This window comes from Odocoileus virginianus, chromosome 20 (genome assembly GCF_023699985.2).
Source record: "Odocoileus virginianus isolate 20LAN1187 ecotype Illinois chromosome 20, Ovbor_1.2, whole genome shotgun sequence".
Lineage (NCBI taxonomy): Eukaryota > Metazoa > Chordata > Mammalia > Artiodactyla > Cervidae > Odocoileus > Odocoileus virginianus.
The window spans coordinates 36,343,570-36,368,177 of NC_069693.1; the positions used below are offsets into that span (position 1 = coordinate 36,343,570).

The 24,608-nt window shown below is 46.0% G+C and overlaps 1 protein-coding gene across 1 annotated transcript in view; it reads right to left on the reverse strand.

Moving 5' to 3' along the window:
* Nucleotides 1–2,256: 2,256 nt before the first annotated feature.
* The window catches only part of LOC110143999 (liver carboxylesterase-like), a 32,948-nt gene continuing 10,596 nt past the window's right edge, over nucleotides 2,257–24,608 (reverse strand). Inside the window, 11 exon segments of the mRNA XM_070451291.1 lie at nucleotides 2,257–2,478; nucleotides 2,481–2,614; nucleotides 2,886–2,958; nucleotides 4,125–4,256; nucleotides 11,916–12,063; nucleotides 12,425–12,505; nucleotides 14,314–14,454; nucleotides 15,949–15,987; nucleotides 18,425–18,529; nucleotides 20,339–20,443; nucleotides 22,456–22,609. Coding sequence (XP_070307392.1) covers nucleotides 2,432–2,478; nucleotides 2,481–2,614; nucleotides 2,886–2,958; nucleotides 4,125–4,256; nucleotides 11,916–12,063; nucleotides 12,425–12,505; nucleotides 14,314–14,454; nucleotides 15,949–15,987; nucleotides 18,425–18,529; nucleotides 20,339–20,443; nucleotides 22,456–22,609 — 1,159 coding nt within the window. The 3' untranslated portion in view covers nucleotides 2,257–2,431.

Consider the following 24,608-nt stretch of genomic DNA (forward strand, 5'->3'; position numbering starts at 1 on the left):
TCCTGGCCCTGTTTTCCTTTGTTTGTCTTAGACACAAAAAGTTCATATCCATGAGGACAGGGGTGATGAACTGGACCAGAAGCCCATAGACCTGGGTTCTGGAGCAGAGTGTAGCCTCCCCACCACCCCCAACTCAGTGTCTTAGCAGGTCACCTCTCATATTTTCAGTTTCTCAGCTCAAAATGAAAGCATTGTCCAGATGACTACGGCTTCTGAGAAACGTAGGGTTTCACTGTATTCGTGTTAAGAGTATGGACTGCAGAGAAGGTTCTCCATTTCTCATTTTCCTTCTCTGGGAAACCCTGCCAAATTCAGTCTTGGTGAGAGCCTGGAAGAGTACTCGGAGGGGATGAAATCCAACACACACACCTCTGGCTTGACATCCACACAGGGTTCACTTCTAAAACACTATGGAAAAATCTATTTTTTTTTTTTAACACCGTGGTTTTAAACTTTGGTCAATAAACGGATTTCTAAAAAATTTTTTGAAACAACAATATATATCAAACCCATTTTTCCCTCAACACATACATTCACCTAAATATGTGAAGAACAAATTACTAGCATTAGAGACGTTTATCAGATGCACATATATTCACTGAAGATGTGCACCTGTTCTGGATTCACTTCACCAATGCCCCATTGTGTGGACCACACATGCCTGGTGTGGCTCTGCTCCCCTCCACCTCACAGGGAACATCGGTTTTGGCTTTCCCAGTGCTGCTGACAGGACCCCTGACAGGTCCTTGCAGTGGCCTGACTCTGAATATTTGCAAGTTCCTCCCTAGGTCAGGCTGAAAGCTGCCCTTCCCTCAAAGCTAGCCCTTGGCTAGTGGAAATCTGCATGCTCACTTGGATTCAGAGGGAATTTCCTAGTCATTGTCAAGGAAGGGTGAGTGTACCTGAGACTTGGTTCCAGTGGAAGGATTTCATGTTTTCCTCTGCGTGCTGATGTTTATTCAGCAGTAGGAGAGCCTGGTGGTGTTTACTAGCGAGCAGTGTGTGCAAAGTGAACGCAATCGATTCCAGGTGTTCCGCCCCCTTGTGTTTGCTGGAGGGAATTGCTACTTGATGTTCAATCCAAGAGAAAGGGATTCTGCAGTGACTGAGTGGTAGAGAAACTGCTTGCCAGTGCAGGAGACATGTGTTCCATCCCTGGGTTGGGAAGCTCCCCTGGAGAATGAAATGGAAGCCCACTCCAATATTCTTGCTTGGTGCATCCCATGGATAGAGAAGCCTGGCTGGTTACAGTCCATGGAGTCAAAAAGAGTCAGGCATGACTTACAGACCTAAGAATAACAACAACTACTACCTGTTACCAGCATTTCTCATGAGTCCCTAATAGAGATCCAGGGAGAAGGGCCTGCAATGATTGTAGACTCCCCTAGGGGTCTGTGCTCCTGAGGACTGTATACTTCCGTACTCGCCCACTGTCGGCCTTTTGCAGTTGATTCACATTTTAGACTCATTCTACTCACACATGGAGTGACTCCAACTTCCACCTGTTGGCAGTCAGCCAGCGTTTGCACCCCATCTCTCCTCCACAGTGCCCGTGTTCCCTGAGACTTCAGGGTAGTTGTTTGCCTAGCAGCCGCTCTGAAACAGTTAGAAAAGGTCATGATTGTAAGGATAATATAATTTTGTGTGTGTTAAGGTGGGAGTGGCATTACTTAGAGACTTCTACAACCCAGAAGCCAGAAATCACCCCAGGGATCTGAAAGAGACAGTTTTCAGGTGAAACTTCAGGGACTCACTCACTCCAAAGTGGTCACTGTTTGGACCTGGTGTGGCCCAGGCCACAGAAAGGGTTCAGATGAATTGTTGGAAGAGATGGCTGCAGGGAGGGGCCTGGAGGGACGATCTGTAAGTTGAAGGAAAAAGTGCAGACGTGCAGGAGGGCCAGGAAGGGCCAGGCAGCCATGCCTCCGTCTCGCCATGTGCAGTCCCCTCTTTCCCACTCCAGGGACATCCTCAGTCTGTGTCGCCTTCATCTCTGCAGGCAGCTCCACATGGACGAGGGGGACACGGCACTCTAGTCCCCCATATCCTCTCATTGGAGTTGCGGATGGCCCAGAGGCATGGACCAGATGCAGCGTCCCCCTAAGCACCTCGCAGGGCCCAGCCTACTCCACTCTGCATGCCCAGAGGTTGAGCCAGAACGGCCAGAGCACCTTCTTGCCAATGGTGCCCCACTGTCTTCATCCTTCTCTCACTAAGGAGGATGGCTTTATTCCAGCGCAAGACAAAGACATTGACTTGGTCTGCAAAAGAACATTTATTTCCAAATTGAGGCCACAGAAACAGAAACTACCCCTCCCTGAACTCTGCCACTCCCATCGGATAATTCTTCAGATTTCATAATAAGATGCCTCTTTGACACATAGACATTTCTAGGGAGTGCCTTGTCTCGGGGACCAGTCGAGCGTCCCGTTCACAGCTCAGCGTGTTTTAACTGTGGTGCCTTCTTAACTGCCTTCCAGACAGAAGCTCGTTCCAGAAAGCCACTTCCTTGTCTTTCAGCTTCTTGGATACCTGAGTGTTGACGCCAATCTGAAGGTACCCTTCTTTATGATCATATACCGGCCAATGAGGAAGCCCCTCCCCATTGGGGTTCCTGAAACAGAATCAAATAGAAATTCACCTAAGCAACAGTGTGGTCCCAACCACCCTCTGAGATGGTCAGCGATCCCGTGGCTTCAGGTCTGCCAAAGGCTCATATGCCTCCAGAGACAGGAGACTGACCATGTCTTGGGCAGCCAGTCCATCACAGGGAGCTCTCATGTCAGAGGTCACATGGTGGGCTGTTTGACCACCACATGTTGGAAGCTCCCCCAACCCTGTCCCGTGTTCCTTCCAAACACGCTCTGTCTCTGCTAGCAGCTCACCCATTTCGAGCAAAGTTGGCCCAGAATTTCATCACCATCTTGCTGAGATTGATTTCCTCTTCGGATGCACCATCTGTGAGGAGGAGACAAAGCCATTGCTACTCAAAGTGTGGTTTGTGGGCAACAGCAGCCCTTGAGAACTTGTTCAAAATTCAGAAATGGGGCCCTTACTCCGGACCTACCAAGTCAAAACCTGCATTGTAAAAAGACCTTGGGTTATTCAAGCACACTTTAAGCTTGACTGTCACTACTGACAGTGGACCCATTGCAAGTCGCTCAGTCGTTCGGATTCTTTGTGACCCCCATGGACAGTACCACACCAGGCTCCTCTGTCCATGGCATTTTCCAGGCAAGAATACTGGTGGGGGTTGCCGTTCCCTTCTCCAGGGGATCTTCCAAACCTTGGGATCGAACCCCGGTCTTCCACATTGCAGGTGGATTCTCTACCATCTGAGGTGCCAGGGCTCAGTGAAGGGCTGGAATCAATCCATAAGCTGATTGCCTTGTCTTCTGTGCCCACCCGACTGCCCTTCCCCTTCAACGTTTCAGGGACACACTCCAGGGCTGCTGCTAGACTAACCCCACCTCCCAGGACGCTCTCCTTTGGGTCTTTTCTCAGTTTCCTTCACCCACACACATTTTCACAGAATCTGAAAAATAACCAAGCTGCAAGATCCCCAAATAGGCATCCGTCAGGAAGTGTCCAGAGGCACAGCCCTGGGGTGTGTCACACACAAGTTGTCTATAACTGCTGATGGTGAAGACATTAAAGCCCTTCAGGACATTTGTGAGAGGTATTCTTTAAAATACTATAATTTAAATATACTTAATTTTAAAAGATATGAGCTTTAGATGCATGGTTAGATATATAGCCATATTAGTCCTAGTTCAAGGTTAACAGTGGTTCTAACCTTGCTCTCACTCCCATTCTCATATGCTGTTATGAGTGGGCAGTGAGTGGTGGCCTTCTAGCCCTGAGCAGGGCCCTGCCGGTGACCCACCTCCCATCTTGCTGATGCCCAACTCTAGATTCTTAGAGTGACCATGTGTGAGGGCACAAGGATATGCATTCTTCATCATGTACATTAGTGCAAAAAAAAGGTTGGGACCCTTGATCCTTCAACGTTGTTTTGGGGAAAGTAAGACCTGGAGAGAAGGAGGAACTGTCACCAAGGTCACCAAATCAAAACTTGAACCCCGATTTTCTAACTCCAAGCTTAGTCATCAAAGGGCCATCACCTTTCAGAAACGGAGCACCAAAGACAGAGAAGAGCTCATCCCCGTGGTCTCCTATCACTGTCTCTGGTTTCAGCTCTGATGAGAAGCTTGGGCGATAACGAAACTCATACATGTAGGTTGGGGCTCCAGCATCTGTAAGACATGGATTCATACAGAGTTCGTTTCAGCATATGCACACCTGCATGGTATCGAGGTCTCGAGAGGGCGTGAGCAGTCAGGAAATTGGTGGCACACCGGGTCCTGAGTGAACAACAACAAGATTATTAGCAGCTGCCCACCGTGAGGAGCAACTGTGTGCCAGACGCTGTGTGTCTCTGCAGGAAGCCCCTGGTTATTAGCACAGTAGAGAGAGAATTTGGGAAAATTCTATGACTTAAGGGTGTGTTAGTGGTGGAGGTAGAACTAGATTGAGCCAGGTGTTTACTGAATGAATGAATAAATGTTGAAACTCTGAGGAAACTGATTCAAACTAACTCTCATTATAGAGGCACTGGGTCAATACATATAAACGTCTTTGCCTACCAATACATTCACATACCAGAACGTCTAGATACATACAGCTTATGTACACAGACACACTACTACATTTCACTGATATGTGTGTGCTAAGACTTTTGAGTCTTGTCTGACTTTTTGCCACCCTATGGACTATAGCTCGCCAGGCTTCTCTGTCCATGGGATTCTCTAGGCAATAATACTGGAGTGGGGTGCCATGCCCTTCTCCAGGGGATCTTCCGGACCCAGGGATCGAGCCAGCATCTCTCCTGTCTCTTGGCTCTTTAGCATTAGTGCCAGCTGGGAAGCGCACGTTACATTGAGAGCGGGCTACTCTTCATTCCTGTGGAGAGTCCCTGCAGTACAACAGGAGTCTTCGAGTCTGCCTAGTTTTGAGCATTTCCAGTGTTTTTCTCACCTGCTAAAAGTGAAGCAAACTCAAGGAAATTCAAGTTGCTGGCCTGAAAGTGCAGATATTGAAACACAAACCTATGCAGAAAGAGGACAATTGACTCCCTGTGTCTCAGAAAAACCCAATCCAGCATTTCCTTTTTGTCTGTCCTCTCACGTGTCTTGCTTTCTGCATGGCCCAGGGAGTGTTCAGCAGTGGCAGAAGGGAGAAGGGGCTGAGGAAGGGGACAGTCCCTCTCTCCTGGCCTCTCTCTTCCCCTCCGCACTCCCCTCTCTCCACCCCCTCATGAAGCCCCAAGAAGATGTTACTTTTTCTGCTGATGCTTCAGCAGAGACGCCCATCTTTCTCCTTCAGGGCTAACTCCTGGGCCCCCCACCTGGGGACCTCTGTGCTTTGCATTGATCGTTATGCCACAGCCAGTGACTCTAATGGGGAAGGGTCAGGCCCCAAGGCAGACTGGTGGGGAGATAGCAGAACTTCTCCCCACTTTGTGACACTATCACGGTTTGAAAATACAGATAAAGGAAAATGAACACATGGTAACTTATAATCACACCACTCAGACAAACCTCTGCTAATACTTTAGTACTTATGTATACAAAATAAGGGTATTATTGGATATGTAGTTTTGTAATGACTATAATAACTTCTTTATATTATTAAACATTTGTCCACTCCATGGTGTAAGAATATTCACCACCCTGACAGGAGGATGTAGAATAATTTAGATGCCTCCCTTTTCTACCCCATCATGTCATTCTTGGTTGAGCAAGAGGTGTTGTTTGGAAGAAACTATCCTTCCACAGCTCGATAATCCACGTGCTAAACAGGTGCTTCCGTGTGGAGCAGGAATTGTTGAGACAGGGTGTTTACTCTTGCTTCTGCCACTCCCAAGTGTTAGAACTCAGGGGACTTCCCTGGAGGTCAAGTGGTTAAGACTCTGCACTTCAACTGCAGGGGGCGCAGGTTCAATCCCTGCTCAGGGACCCAGGATCCAGTATGCCGCAATATATTGTGGGCAAAAAAGAGAAAGAAACTCAGCACCCAGCCATACAAGAAAGACCTAGTGTGAGTGACAGAACTCAATTATGATCATCTTCTTTCCCTTCCTCTTATTGTTTTGCTTTTTTACTGTTTCCCCTTAAACTATTGAGATTTACTTTTTAAAAAATTCCCACAATCACAACATAATCTTCACAGAAACGTAAGATAGAGATTTCAATAATAACACTTAAGAGCTACAAGAGAAGTAGAAGGTGGGAGAAAGCTAGTAATAAAAAATATGTAAACTAAAACAAAGTGATGTTCTTCTTTTTTTGGTGAGGAAGGACTTATATAAAATTGGCAGCAAATAACCAACAAATCATAGAAGAAATCAAAAAAGAAATCAAAATATGCATAGAAGCAAATGAAAATGAAAACACAACAACCCAAAACCTATGGGACACTGTAAAAGCAGTGCTAAGGGGAAGGTTCATAGCATTACAGGCTTACCTGAAGAAACAAGAAAAAAGTCAAATAAATAACCTAGCTCTACACTTAAAGCAACTAGTGAAGGAAGAAATGAAGAACCTCACAGTTAGTAGAAGGAAAGAAATCTTAAAAATTAGGGCAGAAATAAATGCAAAAGAATCTAAAGAGACCATAGCAAAAATCAACTAAGCTAGAAGCTGGTGTTTTGAAAAGATAAACAAAATTAACAAACCATTAGCCAGACTCCTCAAGAAACAAAGGGAGAAGAACCAAATCAACAAAGTTAGAAATGAAAATGGAGAGATCACAACAGACAATACTGAAATACAAAGGATCATAAGAGATTACTACCAGTAGCTCTATGCCAATAAAATGGATAACTTGGAAGCAATGGACAAATTCCTAGAAAAGTACAACTTTCCAAAACTGAACAAGAAAGAAATAGAAGATCTTAACAGACCCATCACAAGCACGGAAATCCAAACCGCAATCAGAAATCTTCCAGCAAACAAAAGCCCAGGACCTGATGGCTTCACAGCTGAATTCTACCAAAAACTCAGAGAAGAGCTCACACCTATCTTACTCAAACTCTTGCAGAAAATTGCAGAAGAAGGTGAACTTCCAAACTCATTCTATGAGGCCACCATCACCCTAATTCCAAAACCAGACAAAGATGCCACAAGAAAGGAAAACTACAGGCCAATATCACTGATGAACATAGATGCAAAAATCCTTAACAAAATTCTGGCAAACAGAATCCAACAACATATTAAAAAGATCATACATCATGACCAGGTGGGCTTTATCCCAGGAATGCACGGATTCTTTAATATCTGCAATTCAAACAATGTAATACACCACATTAACAAATTGAAAGATAAAAAGCATATGATTATCTCAATAGATGCAGAAAAAGCCTTTGACAAAATTCATCATTCATTTATCATAAAAACTCTCCAGAAAGCAGGAATAGAAGGAACATACCTCAACATAATAAAAGCTATATATGACAAACCTACAGCAAACATATCCTCAATGGTGAAAAATTGAAAGCATTTCCCCTAAAATCAGGAACAAGACAAGGGTGCCCACTCTCACCACTACTATTCAACATAGTTTTGGAAGTTGTGGCCACAGCAATCAGAGCAGAAAAATAAATAAAAGGAATCCGGACAGGAAAAGAAGAAGTAAAACTCTCACTGTTTGCAGATGACATGATCCTCTACATAGAAAACCCTAAAGACTCTACCAGAAAATTACTAGAGCTAATCAACGAATATAGTAAAGTTGCAGGATATAAAATTAACACACAGAAATCCCTTGCATTCCTATACACTAACAATGAGAAAATGGAAAGTGAAATTAAGGAAACAATACCATTCACCACTGCAATAAAAAGAATAAAATACTTAGGAACATATCTACCTAAAGAAACAAAAGACCTATACATAGGAAACTATAAAACACTGATGAGAGAAATCAAAGAGGACACAAAGAGATGAAGAAATATACCGTGTTTATGGATTGGAAGAATCAATATTGTCAAAATGAGTATACTACCCAAAGCAATCTATAGATTCAATGCACTCCCTATCAAGCGACCAACGGTATTCTTCACAGAACTAGAACAAATAATTTCACAATTTGTATGGAAATACAAAAAACCTCAAATAGCCAAAGCAATCTTGAGAAGAATGGAATTGGAGGAATCAACCTGCCTGACTTCAGGCTCTACTACAAAGCCACAGTCATCAAGACAGTATGGTACTGGCACAAAGACAGAAATATAGATCAATGGAACAAAATAGAAAGCCCAGAGATAAATCCACATACCTATGGACACCTTATCTTCGACAAAGGAGGCAAGAATATACAATGGAACAAAGACAACCTCTTTAACAAGTGGTGCTGGGAAAACTGGTCAACCACTTGTAAAAGAATGAAACTAGAACACTTTCTAACACCATACACAAAAATAAACTCAAAATGGATTAAAGATCTAAATGTAAGACCAGAAACTATAAAACTGCTAGAGGAGAACATAGGCAAAACACTCTCTGACATAGATCACAGCAGGATCCTCTATGACCCACCTCCCAGAATATTGGAAATAAAAGCAAAAATAAACAAATGGGGCCTAATGAAACTTAAAAGCTTTTGCACAACAAAGGAAACTATAAGCAAGGTGAAAAGACAGCCTTCAGAATGGGAGAAAATAATAGCAAATGAAGAAACAGGCAAAGGATTAATCTCAAAAATATACAAGCAACTCCTGCAGCTCAATTCCAGAAAAATAAATGACCCAATCAAAAAATGGGCCAAAGATCTAAACAGACATTACTCCATAGAAGACATACAGGTGGCTAACAAACACATGAAAAGATGCTCAACATCACTCATTATCAGAGAAATGCAAATCAAAACCTCAATGAGGTGCCATTACACGCCAGTCAGAATGGCTGCTATCCAAAAGCCTACAAGCAATAAACGCTGGAGAGGGTGTGGAGAAAAGGGAACCCTCTTACACTGTTGGGAATGTAAAGTAGTACAGCCACTATGGAGAACAGTGTGGAGATTCCTTAAAATACTAGAAATAAAACTGCCATATGACCCAGCAATTCCACTTCTGGGCATACACACTGAGGAAACCAGATCTGAAAGAGACACATGCACCCCAATGTTCATCGCAGCAGTGTTTATAATAGCCAGGACATGGAAGCAACCTAGATGCCCATTAGCAGACGAATGGATAAGAAAGTTGTGGTACATATACACTATGGAATATTACTCAGCCATTAAAAAGAATTCATTTGAATCAGTTCTAATGAGATGGGTGAAACTGGAGCCCATTATACAGAGTGAAGTAAGCCAGAAAGATAGAGACCAATACAGTATACTAATGCATATATATAGAATTTTAAAAGATGATAATGATAACCCTATATGAAAAACAGAGAAAGAGACACAGATGTACAGAAGAGACTTTTAGACTGTGGAAGAAGGTCAGGGTGGGATATTCAGAGAGAACAGAATTGAAAGAAGTATGCTATCAAGGGTGAAACAGATCATCAGTCAAGGTTGGATGCATAAGACAGGTGCTCAGGGCTGGTGCACTGGGAAGACCCAGAGGGATGGGATGGAGAGGGAGGCGGGAGGGGGGATTGGGATGGGGAACACATGTAAATCTATGGCTGATTCATGTCAATGTATGGCAAAAACCACTACAATACTGTAAAATAATTAGCCTCCAATGAATAAAAATAAATGAAAAAAAAAACAAATTAGAGCAAGCAAAAAAGAAAAATAATAATAAAATTGGCAGCATTATTTTTATTCTTTTCATCTGACTATCCCAAGTGAGATAATTAAGAAATTTGCACTCTCACACACTGGAAAGCAATTTCACCAAAGGTATCAAGAACATTAAAACGCTCCAACAGCCCAGCTTGATGGTTTCACTTCTTAATCCAACCCCAGGAAAATGATTTGAGACTTGGCTAAAGATATACGTACATGAAGCTGAGTACGATGCTGTGTCTAGCATCAAAATGAGCAGCCTGACTAAATATCCACTGGGACAGGGACACTAAAGTAAATTTAACCCATCATGCCATGAAATAATTGAGATTTTTCATGAAACAGTACTGACAATGAGGAAGTGACTGCAATATAGTGTTCTGTGGACAATATAATAATTTTAACATTATACCTAAGACATGGAAAGATTAATAAAAGAGAATATGTCAAAACTTTATAGCTCATACTTTAGGTGAAGGAATTATGAGTGATTCATAGTTGCTTCTGTATATGTTCCCCTATTTTCAAAACTTTCTACAATGGTAAGATTAATTTCAGCTTCAGAAAATGATTTTTTTTAGAGTAAAATGTTTTTTAATCAAAAAGAGATTGAGAGAACTACAACAATGAAAACATAGCATTGATAAACTCCAAGAAGTGCTGGCAATAAGACCCTGAATTCAAAGTCGTGAGATGTCATGTACATATATGACTGAGTCTCTCTGCTGTCCATCTGAAAGGATCACAGGATGTGTAACGGGGTACACTCCAATATAAAATAAAAAGTGTAAAAAACGGGAAAAAACACAAAGTCATGAGAAGTCAGATAAAAGAAAACTCAAGCCTAGCATGGCTGGGAGTGGCACGGATGCAGAGGGTGATCCTAGAAATCAGACACACAGCAAGAGGCAAGACCAAGTACATGAAAGATTTGACTCCGGGCAGCCCGAAAGGAGGAAGTGGTAGCTAGCACCTCCACATTACTGAATGCTTGGGGACAGAATATATCAGCTCTAGCTACACTTTACTTGCTTATAAAGTCTCTAATTAAAAACCCTCCTAGCACGGTTAGGCAGAGAGGTCTGGATCAAAGCACCATCTCCTGGCTTGCGGACTAGGTGAATGAGGGCTCCAGCAAAGGAAGGGCGCTGAGAGGAACTCAGAAGGCACCCAAAAGGAACACCTCTTCTCCAGGTGGGCTCATCCATCCCTGACCTCACACCCCACACACGGCCTCGGATCAACGTTGGACGGTCCTGTGGTAGACACAGCACCACTGGGATAAACGTAAGTTGGCCACAGACATTGACATTTACCAGACCACCTGCTCCTACGCTTCCAGTGCTCAGTCCTTTGCACTTTCTTGGTCCCAGAAAACACTCCTTTTTTTTGACTGCATGGCACAGCATGCAGGCTGTTAGTTCCCTGATCAAGGCTCGAACCACTACCCTCTGCCTTGGAGGCACAGAGTCTGAAGCACAGACCATCACCGAAGTCCACCAGACAACACTCCTGAGCCTACGCTTGGGCTCATGCTACTCCCAGCTCCCCTGGCTGACAAACTAGATTGTAGCTAGCTCTGACCCTGGAGACTTCTATGACAAAACCTCCAATATGCACCCTGTGGCCGCACAGACTACTGTGATTCAGGTGAGGGGCCCCTGGGCAGAGGCTGTCGGTGCTTCCCCACATTCTCTGCTTCCGGGCACACTGGCCTGAGTTCTACCTCCCGTGTCTGCAGCTTTCTGCCGGAGGTCTTTGATAGCCAGAGCTCCGTCTTCTGCTGGTTTCCCAGAGCTCCCCAGCGCCAGCTGTCCGTGGTGGACACTTGCCTGACAGCACCGTGTAGACTGACTTCCTTCTCCATCCGTGTCCCTTTCCCACTCCTCTACCAGTGTTCTCTGGGATCACCCCCAAATACACTACCTGCATTTGGGTCCTTTTCACAGAGCCTGCTTCTGATGGAAACCAGAGTAGGACAGGGCCCCAGATGCAATCAGTTTTGGAAGGATGACCCTCAGCAGTTTCCACCTATGTGTTTGTGCTGAGGTCCGGGCAGGGGTCAGTGATGGTGGCATGGCGGTGACCCCCTCCTGTTCAACGTGCGGGCTCACCTCTGTGGCGACGGGCCACGTTCACAGATGGGACGCCAAACATTCCATCTCCTATCAAGTCCAGGAACAGGCCTTTCTTTTTGACAGGGTCATGTGTCCCTCCTAAATACTTGTCAGTGGCCACTGGAGCCAGTTCCTCAGGAATGCTCTGAAATAGGTCAAGTGAAAGTGACCACTGTTAAAATTAAATACAAGATGGAAACCAGACTTATGAATTGTCTGTGCAGACAAAACCATTTAAGTTATGGAAACAAAACGGTAGCTTTTCATGCACATAAGCAAAATCTAATTGAGGTTATTTTTTGTAAAGCCCTCTGACAATCACAAAATAAACTTAGGTCATCTCACTAAAATGGCATGAGAGAACCACTTTTAATCAGTCCTTTGCCACCCAAAAAACTCTATTGCAATAAGCAATCACTGAAAAGGTGAACAACTTCCTCACTTTCACTTTAGAAGCCATGCTGTAACTTCACACCCCTGAGTTCCTGTGATTCCTGGCCTCTTACCAGGATGGGGTAGGACCGCCACACGAGTGATGTGGCCGTCTCCTGGTCCAGCTTGTCTTCAGAGAGCGGATATTTCATGAACTGTTAAAACAAATGTTAAGCAATCGTGAAAGCATCAGGTCATGGCAGGAAACACCAAAGTGACCAAGAGAGCAAACTAATGCGGGCTGAGGTCACTTTGTCATGTCTTGATGGGCTTGGGTCTTTGATGAGTTGGGTAAAATCAATGAATCGAATGGACTTTCACATCCAGAGATCAAGGAGTGCAACGAGAATAATGGAATTGTTAACAGAAGCTGTCCCAGTCTTTGTGTGTCACACACACACACACGTGTGCACGCTCAGTCTCTAAACTGTGTCTGACTATTCGTGACCCCATGGACCTTCCAGTCTCCTCTGTCCATGTGATTCTCCAGAATACTGGAGTGGGTAGCCATTTCCTACTCCAGGGGAATCCTTCTGACCCAGGGATTGAGCCCACATCTCATGCTTGGCAGACAGATTCTTTACCACCGAGACACCAGGGAAGCATATATATATATATACATACACACACACCCACATTTAGGCTTAGAGTCCCCACAGTGGTCATCAAGACAGAAAGGGAAGGTTTTAGGCAGCCTAGTGTTGAAGTCGAAGGCTCTGGGGCAGAGGACACAGCCCCATAAATACCCTGCCATGTCAGATGACTAAGAAAGCCCCAAATCCTGCCATTATGACTTTGGTCCTTCAGTAAAACCTCTGAAAACGGGCTGAAGAACCACCGAACTCTGCACATAACAACTTCTTTAAAACTCTGTCCTAAGAGACTTGACCAGACTCCAGGACAGCTGTAGAATGCCCAAGGCCATGTTCCCAGGATGACCGCAGGCCCCTTTAAAGAGCTCTGGGCTGCCAGGAGACTTTACAGCTTGTTTCAGCCAAACCTGGTAATGGGCAGGTAGGTCCACGAAACTCCTCTTACAACAGTTACTTTAGAAACCTAGCAATTATAAATCTTTCCTTTGCCCCTTTAGATGTAACTCTTCCACCCCAAAAGGTTTCCTCAAGGATCTGAGAGCCATCTCTATGAACAACAAACATCCAGGGGATAATTCTTGGTCTCTCCTCCAGTCCCTGGGAGATGATAAAGCCTAACTTCAGTGGGGGGTCTTGATTCTACTGACACCACTGCCTCCTGTCATAAAGACAGAAGTTTGTTTCTTCTCCAGATAAATGCCCGCTAACAAATCCAGGTATTCATTTCAGGGTCTGGGCTCCATTCATGATGGATCTTTTGCCGAGGGCAGGGGTATAACTGAATCAAATCTGTTAGCATGTCACCTAGTGTCCGGCTTTGTTTATCTTCGGCCGAAGGGAAAGCACTTCCTAACTCTTGAAGTCAATTCTAATCCAGGACGACGCAGACTCCTTTGACTCTTCCCGGTGAGATGACTGAGGGCATGGGTGCAGGAGTGGGGCAGACTTGTGGAGAAAGCATGAAAGCACAAAGCCCGAGGGCAGAGGCTGCAGGTCCCAGACCTCACTCTCCAGAACTCCCGAGCCCCTCGCCCGTTCCAAGCCTTGGGTTTTTCATCTGCCCAATGATGATCTCTACCAGCCCTCCCGGAACCAGCATTTCAGGATTCATGGATGGGAGGACAATCAGAGAGTGTGTGGGGACATGGGTCTCCAGGGCTACATCTCCCAGATGACAGTGTGGACCATCAGAGATGGTTTCCATGGAAATGTCAACTTCTGTATGAAGGGGACAGCTGCCCTGGTCCCAGAGAGGGGTCTGTAGAAGGAAGGGTCCTATGACCAGAGATATGAGGGGTGATGTGACCACAGACGGGAGGGGTGATATGATGGGCAGGGGAGACAAATCTATGAGGCCTGCACTTTCTCACCAATGGCAGAATCCAGCCAAACTCTTGCTGGTTGATTCCAACGATGTACGGAACGGTGTTGAAGTTCTTTTCAGCCAGCATCTCTTCTGGCATCTTTGGCAGCAGCACTCCGTCAACCACGGTGGGCAGGAAAGCATAGTTCTGGGGAACAGGGCAGAGCATTGTCTGTGCTTCCCCTTCCAGGTCACACCTGCATCCCCGTCTCCACTTGCCGGGGCTGACAACCAGCATGTGCTCATGGCTGGTGGTCACACGCTCAGGGCTAAGTCTGTGGACCCCAGAGGGCAGAACTCTGACCAGGAGAAAGCAGTAGTCAGGTGATGGGGGCAAATCTTCACTCAAATTTGTATAAAAATATACAATACAAAGTGTATTTAATTTGAAAAGCATACATTATTGTATCTCTAAGCATCTCTCCATCTACAGTCAGTTCTTGTAAGCACCTCTTACAGGAAACCAGCCTCACAAGGAGCCTACCCTTTTTTTGTCACTTTAGCAAAGCTGTAAGATAGCTAACTTTTGAGCCACGCCCCCCAATGCTCTACTCATCTTCAGCCCAAGCACACCTTTCAGATCTTTTAATCACCCAATGCCCTGCCCAGCTTGTTGGTTTTCCCCATAGATCAAAGAAGCAGAAATGAAGAATAAGAAATTCACAGATGATCAGATCTCTTCCCTAGCTGACCCATCTGGAGTCTCCCAAATGTAAGAAGAAGATAACACCTAGAGGAAGATCAGGAGGAGTCTACAACCTGCACACGAGCCTGCAGGCAAACAGGGATGGTGACCACGCTCAACCCCTCAACTCAGGGGTGAACTGAGATGACTTCCCTGCTGCTCTTCAAAAACTTTCATGGCCAAACACAAACTTGCTGGTTTTGGGGAGGAAACTGAGTCCACCATCACCCCAGATTGTGACCATTCTGAATAAAGGTCGTCACTGGCCAGCAGCAGGACCCCCATTTAACTTGGTAATGTTCTCATTATTCGTGATAGTTAGGTTCTATAAAGTCACTGTGACTCTGATTTAATGAATGCTGAGTCGCTGCCCTGGCGAAATAAGGGATCAGCTCCCTGAGAGCCTCTGGTCACATTATTTCAACCTTGTTCTGTAAATGTTTCTGTTTATAAAGATACCTTACATAATAAACATTTCTTCCAGATAGTTAGTTATATGCAATATTCATTGATAATAAAACACCAGTCAACAAGGTCTCAATGTTTTTCAGCCCGGGGAGGCTTCTCTTGGAGTTTCCTGCAAGGCTGGGAGGGAAGTGGTGTCCTGAGGACTGACATTCATGACTCTTCTCCCCACAGCTCTGTAAAGGAGGTGGAGGTTTCTCCTCCACCTTCTCCCAACAGCGCGGTTTTAGGGATGTATACAAGACTAGGGGCTGGCTGGGGACAAGCACACAGAGTTGATGATGGAGAATGCTGGCCTGGGGATCGGGGAACAGGTTCTGGCCCCATTATATGGTCGCCCTAACTGTGAGACCCGGCAGGTCACAGCCCCTCTCTGGGTATCAGCAATATAAAGAGTACACACAAAGAATTAGTTCATTCTTTCCTAATCATTAGCTGAAGTTTAAGGTGTCAAGACTTAAAATGTGCAATTAAGAAACCAAAAGTCCTTACCTCTCTGGGGTCTCCATATAAAACAAGAGTGAAAAAGTTCTGTGAAGACAAAGACAGAGGTTGTGGTGAGGAGGCTTCCTGGGAGGAAAGCTGAGCTCTGTGAGCTGTGCCCAAAGGTACCAAGTGCTCCCTCCTGGTGCTGCCCTGGCTGGGCTGAAAGGAAGCGGGCAGGACGCCCTCGCCTGGGTGCCAGCACAGGTGCAGGGGTGGGGTGGGGGAGGGGAGCTCCCGGAGGACTGTTGCTGCTGCCTGCCCTGCCCTCCACCCGTTTCCCCTTCTTGTTCCTCCTGGAAACAACACCCAGATTTTCCCTTGGGCGACCCCCGCTTCCCCACTCTCACTCCATGATTTCTGGCATCTGTATGTGACCTCAGGGGCACCAAATCCCTGGATACAGGGACTACTTCAGCGGTGGACATGTGCCCATGTCAGTTCACTAGAGTTTACCCAAATTTTTGCTGCAGTCATTGGGAAATAGGGTTTCTAAGCAGATAGTATGTAAGACTAGAGTACTGTTGCTGTCTTTAACCTCCCCGGGGACAAATCTGTCTGAGAGTGAAACCAACACAGAAAGGTAAAAGCTGAGATACAGAGACAGATTCTTTGTAAAATCATATGTGCATCTGGATCCAGCCAGGCCTGAAGGTGTCAACTCCTAGACTGTCAGTGAATTACCTGCAGATTTGTTACAACATATTCCTTTCTCTTCTCAAGGCACGTTGAGATGAGTTTTCTTATCTTGCATTAGAAAATCCTGACATACAAACTGTCTGAAATTCATCCCACCCCACAATTCTCTCTGTTGTGAGCTTACCAAGACTGTACTAGTTCTCCTGTGATGCTGATGCTAAAAAGCCTGACCCTGTAAGGGGAAATTCCAGTAAGGATCCCTCCATTATGTGTTGTAGGCCCACAATCCAGGGGTGTGTGTGTGTGTTGTGTGTGTGTGTGTGTGTGTGTGTGCGTGTGTGTGTGTGTGTGTGTGCGTGTGTGTGTGTGTGTGTGCAATGGGGAGAGAAGATGATCCTGGAAACACTTCTACATGATCTCAGATGATCTCAGAAGAATAATATGGACTCTTAGGTTCTCTGGGTTTTCCCAAAGTCACCCAATCTCCCCCTTATAAGGTGGATCTCTTGTGCCACATGGAGTTTCAGAAAGAAATGTACACAACCAGAAGACAGTTGTGTGTTTATCTTTGAGCACAGTGGTCACCTTATTTGAGCCTGAGAAACCAAGACTCAAGGCTACTTTGGACTGAGCCCATGGAAATAGAGCAGAGTCCAGTGCTGGAGGTTGGCCCCGGGGAGCCCAGGAGTAGCCTCAGGATTCCAGGGTCGGGACAGGGAGTCCAGGTGCTCAGGCTACTCCAACAGTTCCCGTTGCCTCTAACTGTGGTGTTCTCTGGATATCTTCCCTGCTGTAACTTCCTGTGATGACTCACCATCACGGCCGCCAATCCTGAAGTGTCACCTTCGCTGTGAAGCAGCCCTGCGTACTATAACGCATGCTTCCTCTGTCTACTCCCAGCACCCTCCATCCACATAAATCTATGTGTGTCTCTCCCTGTGAATAGTTCCTTGCAAACAGGGACTATATCCAATGATGTCTGCATCAACCACTCTGTTACCTCCCCCAATACACCTAGCAGAGATGGATAGATGGATGGGTGGCTGGGTGGATGGATAAATGGATGCATGGGTTGATGAAACTGATCACTATGTGGAGTATGGATGAGCTGGGGGGACAACTGGGCAGATGGATTACACCCAGCAGATTAGCTGATGGATGATTCACTGATTTTACAGAGATGGGTGATAAAATCTAGATAAAGAGGTGATTGGTATCAGATGAATGAATGTTACAGATGAATTGATATTAGACTGATGAAGAGATACTGATGAATTGAATTCATCGATAGATGGACAGATGTATAATAAGATGATGATCGATGATGGATGGATGAACAGGTGGATGGATGAATGGGTAGGTAAACAGTTATGACAGAATCATGATTGACGCAGACATTCAGAAAATCTAGAAAACTGGGCTACCACTGGGTCATAACTGAGGTGGTTTGTAGACAAGGTGTGGTAAGCTTTCTGAAAGTATTTGTTCTACATAACCCCATTCCTAAATTCAAGTTGATAGCTATCTCTGAGCATATGTAATGTTTAATTTCTTAAATATATAGAAGAAAACAAGACTGGAAAAGGTAAGTTTTGATAAATATGAGGGGTCATTGTTCAGTTGTTCATCTTGTTATTTATTGTCGTTGCTAACATCTGAGATACTCATAATAAAAAAAGACAGAAGGAAATTCCCCATTCAGATCCAGAGGCTGACACTGCTCCTGGGAGGTGAAAAACTGTCTCAGGCAGTTTGTCCAGGGCAAAGGGAGAGCTGAGATGAGGAAGTCCGGGGCCATGTTTCCAGGGTGGGGGGCTTGCTTGTCCAAGAGAGTGGGTGCACTTACCATCTTTTGTGTTATCTCCAAGAGCTCATCCTCTGTCTTCTGGCGCAGGCAGTGAACAAGGACAGCCGAGGTGATGGTTTTGCACCCAGCAAACACAGCAATTCGCTGTAGAGATCACAGGTGACAGCAGAATTCAAGACCCATGCCTCTTCCCTCCATCAATACCGAAGTGTTCTGTCCCAACCTCCATTTCTATAGGCAGTCCGTGGTAGCAGTAAACACCCCAGACCAGTAGGTCCTGGGTCCCAGGCATGCCAGGTAGACTCCTCAGCCTCTGCTGCTTTATCTCTGTTAAAGTGGACAGAATGCTCTCAAAGCTGAACTTCTAAAGAGAGGCAGCATGGAGGAGGAGCTTAAGAGCCTGGAATCCAGAATCCCACTTCCTAATTTCAAATCTGGACTCATCCAATTAATAGCCATTTGGCCTCAGGCCAGCCCGTTGCAAAGTGTAGCCAGAGGGGAAGATGCAGAAGAAGAGAAGTCAGGCACCACAATGACGGGATCCTGGAGAGTGCGCACGGGCTGCCTGGAGCCTGGTCCAGTGTCTGACAGACCTCAGGGCTCAGTATGTATGTGGTGGAAAAACAGAAAGGCACAGGAAGAAGTAGAGGAGAGAGGAAGAGCGAGAATGTAAAATGAGAGTCTCAGATTCTCCATTCTGTGATTTCTTGTCCTGTTTGATCGTGAAATTCAATCCCACATCTGAGACCTTCCTTTCCTTTAAGTAAGCTCCCCCTTTGTGGATGTAAGCCTGATTAATGGGCATCTGCTGTTAATATCCTAAAATTCTGAAAACATTCTCAAAAATTCTAAAAATTCATGGAGCCCCTTTTATCCTTTTTCTACTTACCAATCCCTTCAGTCTGTGCTGCCCCCACGCTCTCCAAATCAGCTCTGGCAGCCCGATCAAAACGCTCTGTATCACTGACTCCAAGCCACACTCCTCAGCAGAGCCTCTGTGGTGCTTACCCTTCCTTGTCTTCCTAACACTCACCAAATAAAGACACCGTCCTCACCATGTCCCATGTAGTATGGCTCTGCCATGGTCCCATCCTCAGCTCTCTCCAGATTGCCTCTGAAATTTCTGCTCTGCCCAATCAGCCTTCCTCACTCTCTCGAGATATTGGCCCCAGCCATAGGACATTTGCACAGCCTGTTCCTGTTTCCTGGATATTCCTTGCTTGCCAAGTGATTTACTGTTTACCCTTCTCATCTCAACTCATTGATCCTTTCTTTCTTTTTTCAGGAAGCCTCTCTTAACAACCTCCCCCATGCCTTGGACGAAGTGCTCCTTTTGGATTCTGTTATGACCTCGGATACCTTCCTTTATTGCTCTAGGTACAATTGACATTTTATAAGTGGTAAAATTATGTAATCATTAATCTCTCTATTCCTTGAGAATAGAATTTAGGTATCAGGTTATCCCCAAATAATCTGTTGCATGAATCAATGAAGCCATGAAGAATTCTCAGGTACCCTGCCTAGTCACAAGATCCCCAGGGAAAAGCCACTCCAGGCCCACAGAGTGTATATGAGTCTACTTGATTTCAGACCTCGTGCGAGACAACTCACAACGACACCCATTGAGCCCAGCGCCCCACCTGGCACACTTCGGGAACCATGTTCATTGGAAAGTGCACAGGGCTGGCAGACCAGACTCATGAGCCAGAGTCCAGCTCTGCCCTCATCACTCTCTGACCTTGGCGAGGCTCTTGTACTTCAGCTCTCTGCCCCAGTCTGCTCAGTGGTAGAACTGGGAGGGGGGGTGACGTGTGTCCTCACCCTTCCTGTTCAGCCACTTCTCCTTTCTATGATTTTCTGAGGATGTCAGCCAGAATGAACCCTAAGAAACGGCCCTGACAACTCTAGGAGAGCAGAGCAAAAGGTGTGGGGACAGACCAGTGTGAGACCTACCTCAGCTGCAGCCTTCGAGTCCTTCTTGACCAGGGCAGAAGTGAGGGCCACGCCACTCTCAGAGATGGCTCGGTGGAAGAGATTTTTGGCCAGGGGAGATAACACCTGGAAGGACCGTGTTGAGAAAGGGAGTTTATGCTCACGGGAGGGACGAAGGTTGTTCTTGAAGAGACAGACCCATCCACAGCCCTGTCCTGGATTGCTCCCGTGGAGGCCATGGGCCGGGCTTCTATAGAAAACCTCAGCTGGATGGAGGCAGGAGCAGAGTGAGGGCCAGAACAGGCGGTGTGTGGCATCCACTGACTATAGCTATCAACAGTATCTGAAGGGCAGCTCAGCAATTCCTAGCAACACTGCGGAGGCACAGTTCTTATGGCAAGTATACTCAAGTAAGAATTAATTAAAAAAACAAAGGTGAATCAAAAGTTTTAAATGGCTGGGGAAATATAAAATAAATAAATAAAGGCACAGTCTGACTTTCCGTTTCCATTACTCAGAATTTATCCTAAGGAAAATGAGCATGGAGGTATATACCAATTTTTAATAATGTTCAGGCTGTTTATAATAGTAAAAATTGGAAATAACCCAAGGTTTCAATATTATGAGATTAGATAAATCTCAAATTTATGAGATGGTATAAATAACCTATTTTTCTTTCTTACAATGAAATTTCTTGACTATACATACAAAAAATATGAAAGAGTGTTTAATGCTCAGAAAAATATTTATGTTGTTTATAATGCTAGGGAAAGTTTGTGTTTAAAAATTTCTAGCTAGGGCTTCCCTTGTGGTCCAGTGGTTAAGAATCCACCTTCTAATGCAGGGGACACAGGTTCATTCGCTAACCTGGGAGGATCCACATGCCATGAAGCATCTAAGCCCGTAGGCCACAGCTTCTGAAGCCCTTGCAACTAGAACTGAGCTCCGCAGCAAGGCAAGGCACTGAGACGCCCCCACACTCAAACAGAGAGGGTGCAGCGATGAAGGCCCAGCACAGCCAAGGATTTTAAAAAGGGATTATAAAAGTTCTAGCTAGATTGATGGATGGATAGTCAGATACACAGGGTGAATTATGGAAAAGAATTAGAAAAATACAGCTCAACATGAGTATCCATGGATAATGGAATTCTGAATGACTTTTTCTTCTATGAGATATTCTGTAGCTTTCCTGTTTTCCACTTCATAAAAGAAAAACATTTCCTCTGAATGTTGAACTGTGAAACCAACATAGGTTCATAAAATGTAGTGACAGGGACTTCCCTGGTTATCCAGTGGTTAAGACTCCAAGCTCCCAATGCAGGGGGCTCAAGTTGGATCCCTGATTGGGGAACTAAGATCCCACATGAAAAGAAGCCAAAAAAAAAAAAAAAGAGAGAGAGAGACAGGTTGTAATAGCGTTAACCCTCTGCTCAAATGTGAGCCTCTGCTCAAATGTGAGGCAGTAGGAGTGTTTCTCACAGGGCGCAGCACCTTCTAATCTGACTTTCCATCCTTGCCCCCCTTGGCGTCTCCCTCATTCCCACTCCCCACACCACACTCCCAGGTCCCCTCTGTGTCCGTTGTCCCCTGTCCCATCCCCATCCCTCCTCCTCTTCTCCTTCCCCCCAGCCCGGCTCCAGCCCTCAGCCCCAGAGACTGCTGCCCTCCCTGCTGGGCATGGACAAGCCACCAGATGCCCTCAGAGGGGGCCCCCAGCCTGTTCTTAGTGCTCACGTCTCCCTGAACTGCAGGCCTGGCTTCATGTCAGACAAGGACACTCAGACCAACCTCATGGTCGGCTCCTCTGATTAATCATTTACACACAGCCCTAATCTCAAGAGAAGTGAGGTGAGCCCTAACGTTAAAATGATGAAGAAGGAGAGGAACAACTCAACCAACAGAGGACAGGAAGAGTGTATCTGTCACAGCTGTGGCTGCAGCTATGGCCCTGGAGGCTGAGCTGAGGCCTGAGCTTCCCGGGGGCTCAGGGAAGTCTGGCCGTTAATTCTCCACCATCGGATGTTGCACAGAGTTGGGTCAGCCTTGAATCCAAGTCTTGGAAGTAAAGGTCCCAGGACTAGATGGGCCGGTCTGCAAGGGGTCCCATCAGCAGCCACATCAGGGCCAGGAAGACTTACAAGAACGGAGACACTTTCCCCTCCTGACGATTCTCCAAAGATGGTCACAGAGCCTGGATCCCCTCCAAAGTTGGCAATGTTCTCCTGGACCCAGCGCAGCGCGGCCACCTGGTCCAAGTGGCCCCAGTTCCCGCGGCTGTGCTCGTCCCCTGTGCTGTGAGTGAGAGATCAGGGTGGGGTTGGGAGCAGAGATGTCCCGGCAGGGCCCTGAGAACCAGAGATGGGGCTGGGGGTCCAGGTGAGCCCCAGATTTCTTTTCTGGGAAAGACTGGGCTTCCACAGCCCTGACACGGGGTCTTCACTTTCCTGCTGTCCTGCTTTGCTACAGGGCTCTACACAGCCATCCTTCATCTATTGATGAGCATTTCCTATGGTCGGGGTGAAACCCTGGCTCACGTGGTGGAGGAGAGGCCGGGGGAGAGGAAGTGGGGCGAGCATGTGTAGTTACAGTGTCACTGGGAGCAGACACGGGCCGTGGGGGGAAGAGCTGAGGGGTCTCTGTGAAGGGGACACGTCCTAGGACACGACTCCCCTGGGACAACCCTGCCCCAGCCCAAAGGTCTTTCCAGGGAGGTGACCACCCCTCTCCCGGCCCACCCCCCAGCATCTCAGGGTAAGAGGTCCTGGCCCCAGTGCATTCAGGAAAAGCTCAGTAACTGCCTTCTGGAGACCTGGTTCCTGTCCCCAGAGAATCCACATGGGAGACTCCAGGCTTCACTCATGCATGTGCCAAATTCCAGGAAGGAAATGGGGTGAGTGGGCCCAAAGCTCCTCTTAGTAGATGGACCCCTGGAGTCAGATGCTCCTTACAACCTCCCAGTTCCAGGCACCCATTCCTTCACCTACAAGACTTCATGGAGCTCCCACATGAGTCTGCCCCTTCTTTACTTCCCAGGAGGAAAGATGTGTGAGCCTCTAAGAGCTGTGCTGCATGGTAACGGTTGTCTTAAAGAAAGTGCCACATGCAAACAGCACAGGTAAAAAAGAGATAAGTTGCTCAGATAGTAAAGTAATGCTCAAAATTGCTTCAGCAATACGTGATCCGTAAACTTCCACATGTTCAAGCTGGTTTTAGAAAAGACAGAAGATCCAGAGATCAACTTGCCAACATCCGACAGATTATCGAAAAAGCAAGAGAGTTCCAGGAAAACATCTATTTCTACTTTATTGACTATGCCAAAGCCTTTGACTGTGTGCATCACATAAACTGTGGAAACTTCTGAACGAGATAGGAATACCACACCACCTGAACTGCCTCTTGAGAAACCTGTATGCAGGTCAGGAAGCAACAGTTAGAACTGGACAGGGAACAACAGACTGGTTCCAAAGAGGAAAAGGAGTACGTCCAGGCTGTGTGTTGTCACCCTGCTTATTTAACTTGTATGCAGAGAGTACATCATGAGAAAGACTGGGCTGGAGGAAGCACAAGCCTGAATCAAGATTGCCGGAAGAAATATCAATAACCTCAGATATGCAGATAACACCTTCTTTATGGCAGAAAGGGAAGAAGAACTAAAGAGCCTCTTGATGAAAGTGAAAGAGGAGAGTGAAAAAGCTGGCATAAAGCTTAACATTCAGAAAACTAAGATCATGGCATCTGGCCCCATCATTTCATGGCAAATAGATGGGGAAACAGTGGAACCAGTGGCTGACTTTAATTTCGGGGGATCCAAAAATCACTGCAGATGGTGATTGCAGCCATGAAATTAAAAGATGCTTGCTCCTTGGAAGGAAAGTTATGACCAACCTAGACAGCATATTAAAAAGCAGAGACATTACTTTGTCAACAAAGGTCCGTCTAGTCAAGGCTATGGTTTGTCCAGTAGTCATGTATGGATGTGAGAGGTGGACTATAAAGAAAGCTAAGTGCTGAAGAATTGATGCTTTTGAACTTTGGTGTTGGAGAAGACTCTTGAGAGTCTATTGGACTGCAAGGAGGTCCAACCAGTCCATCCTATAGGAGATCAGCCCTGGGTGTTCATTTGAAGGACTGATGTTGAAGCTGAAACTCCAATACTTGGGCCACCTGATACGAATGAAAGACTCATTTGAAAAGACCCCGATGCTGGGAAAGATTGAGGGCAGGAGGAGAAGGGCATGACAGAGGATGAGATGGTTGGATGGCATCACTGACTCAATGGACATGGGTTTGG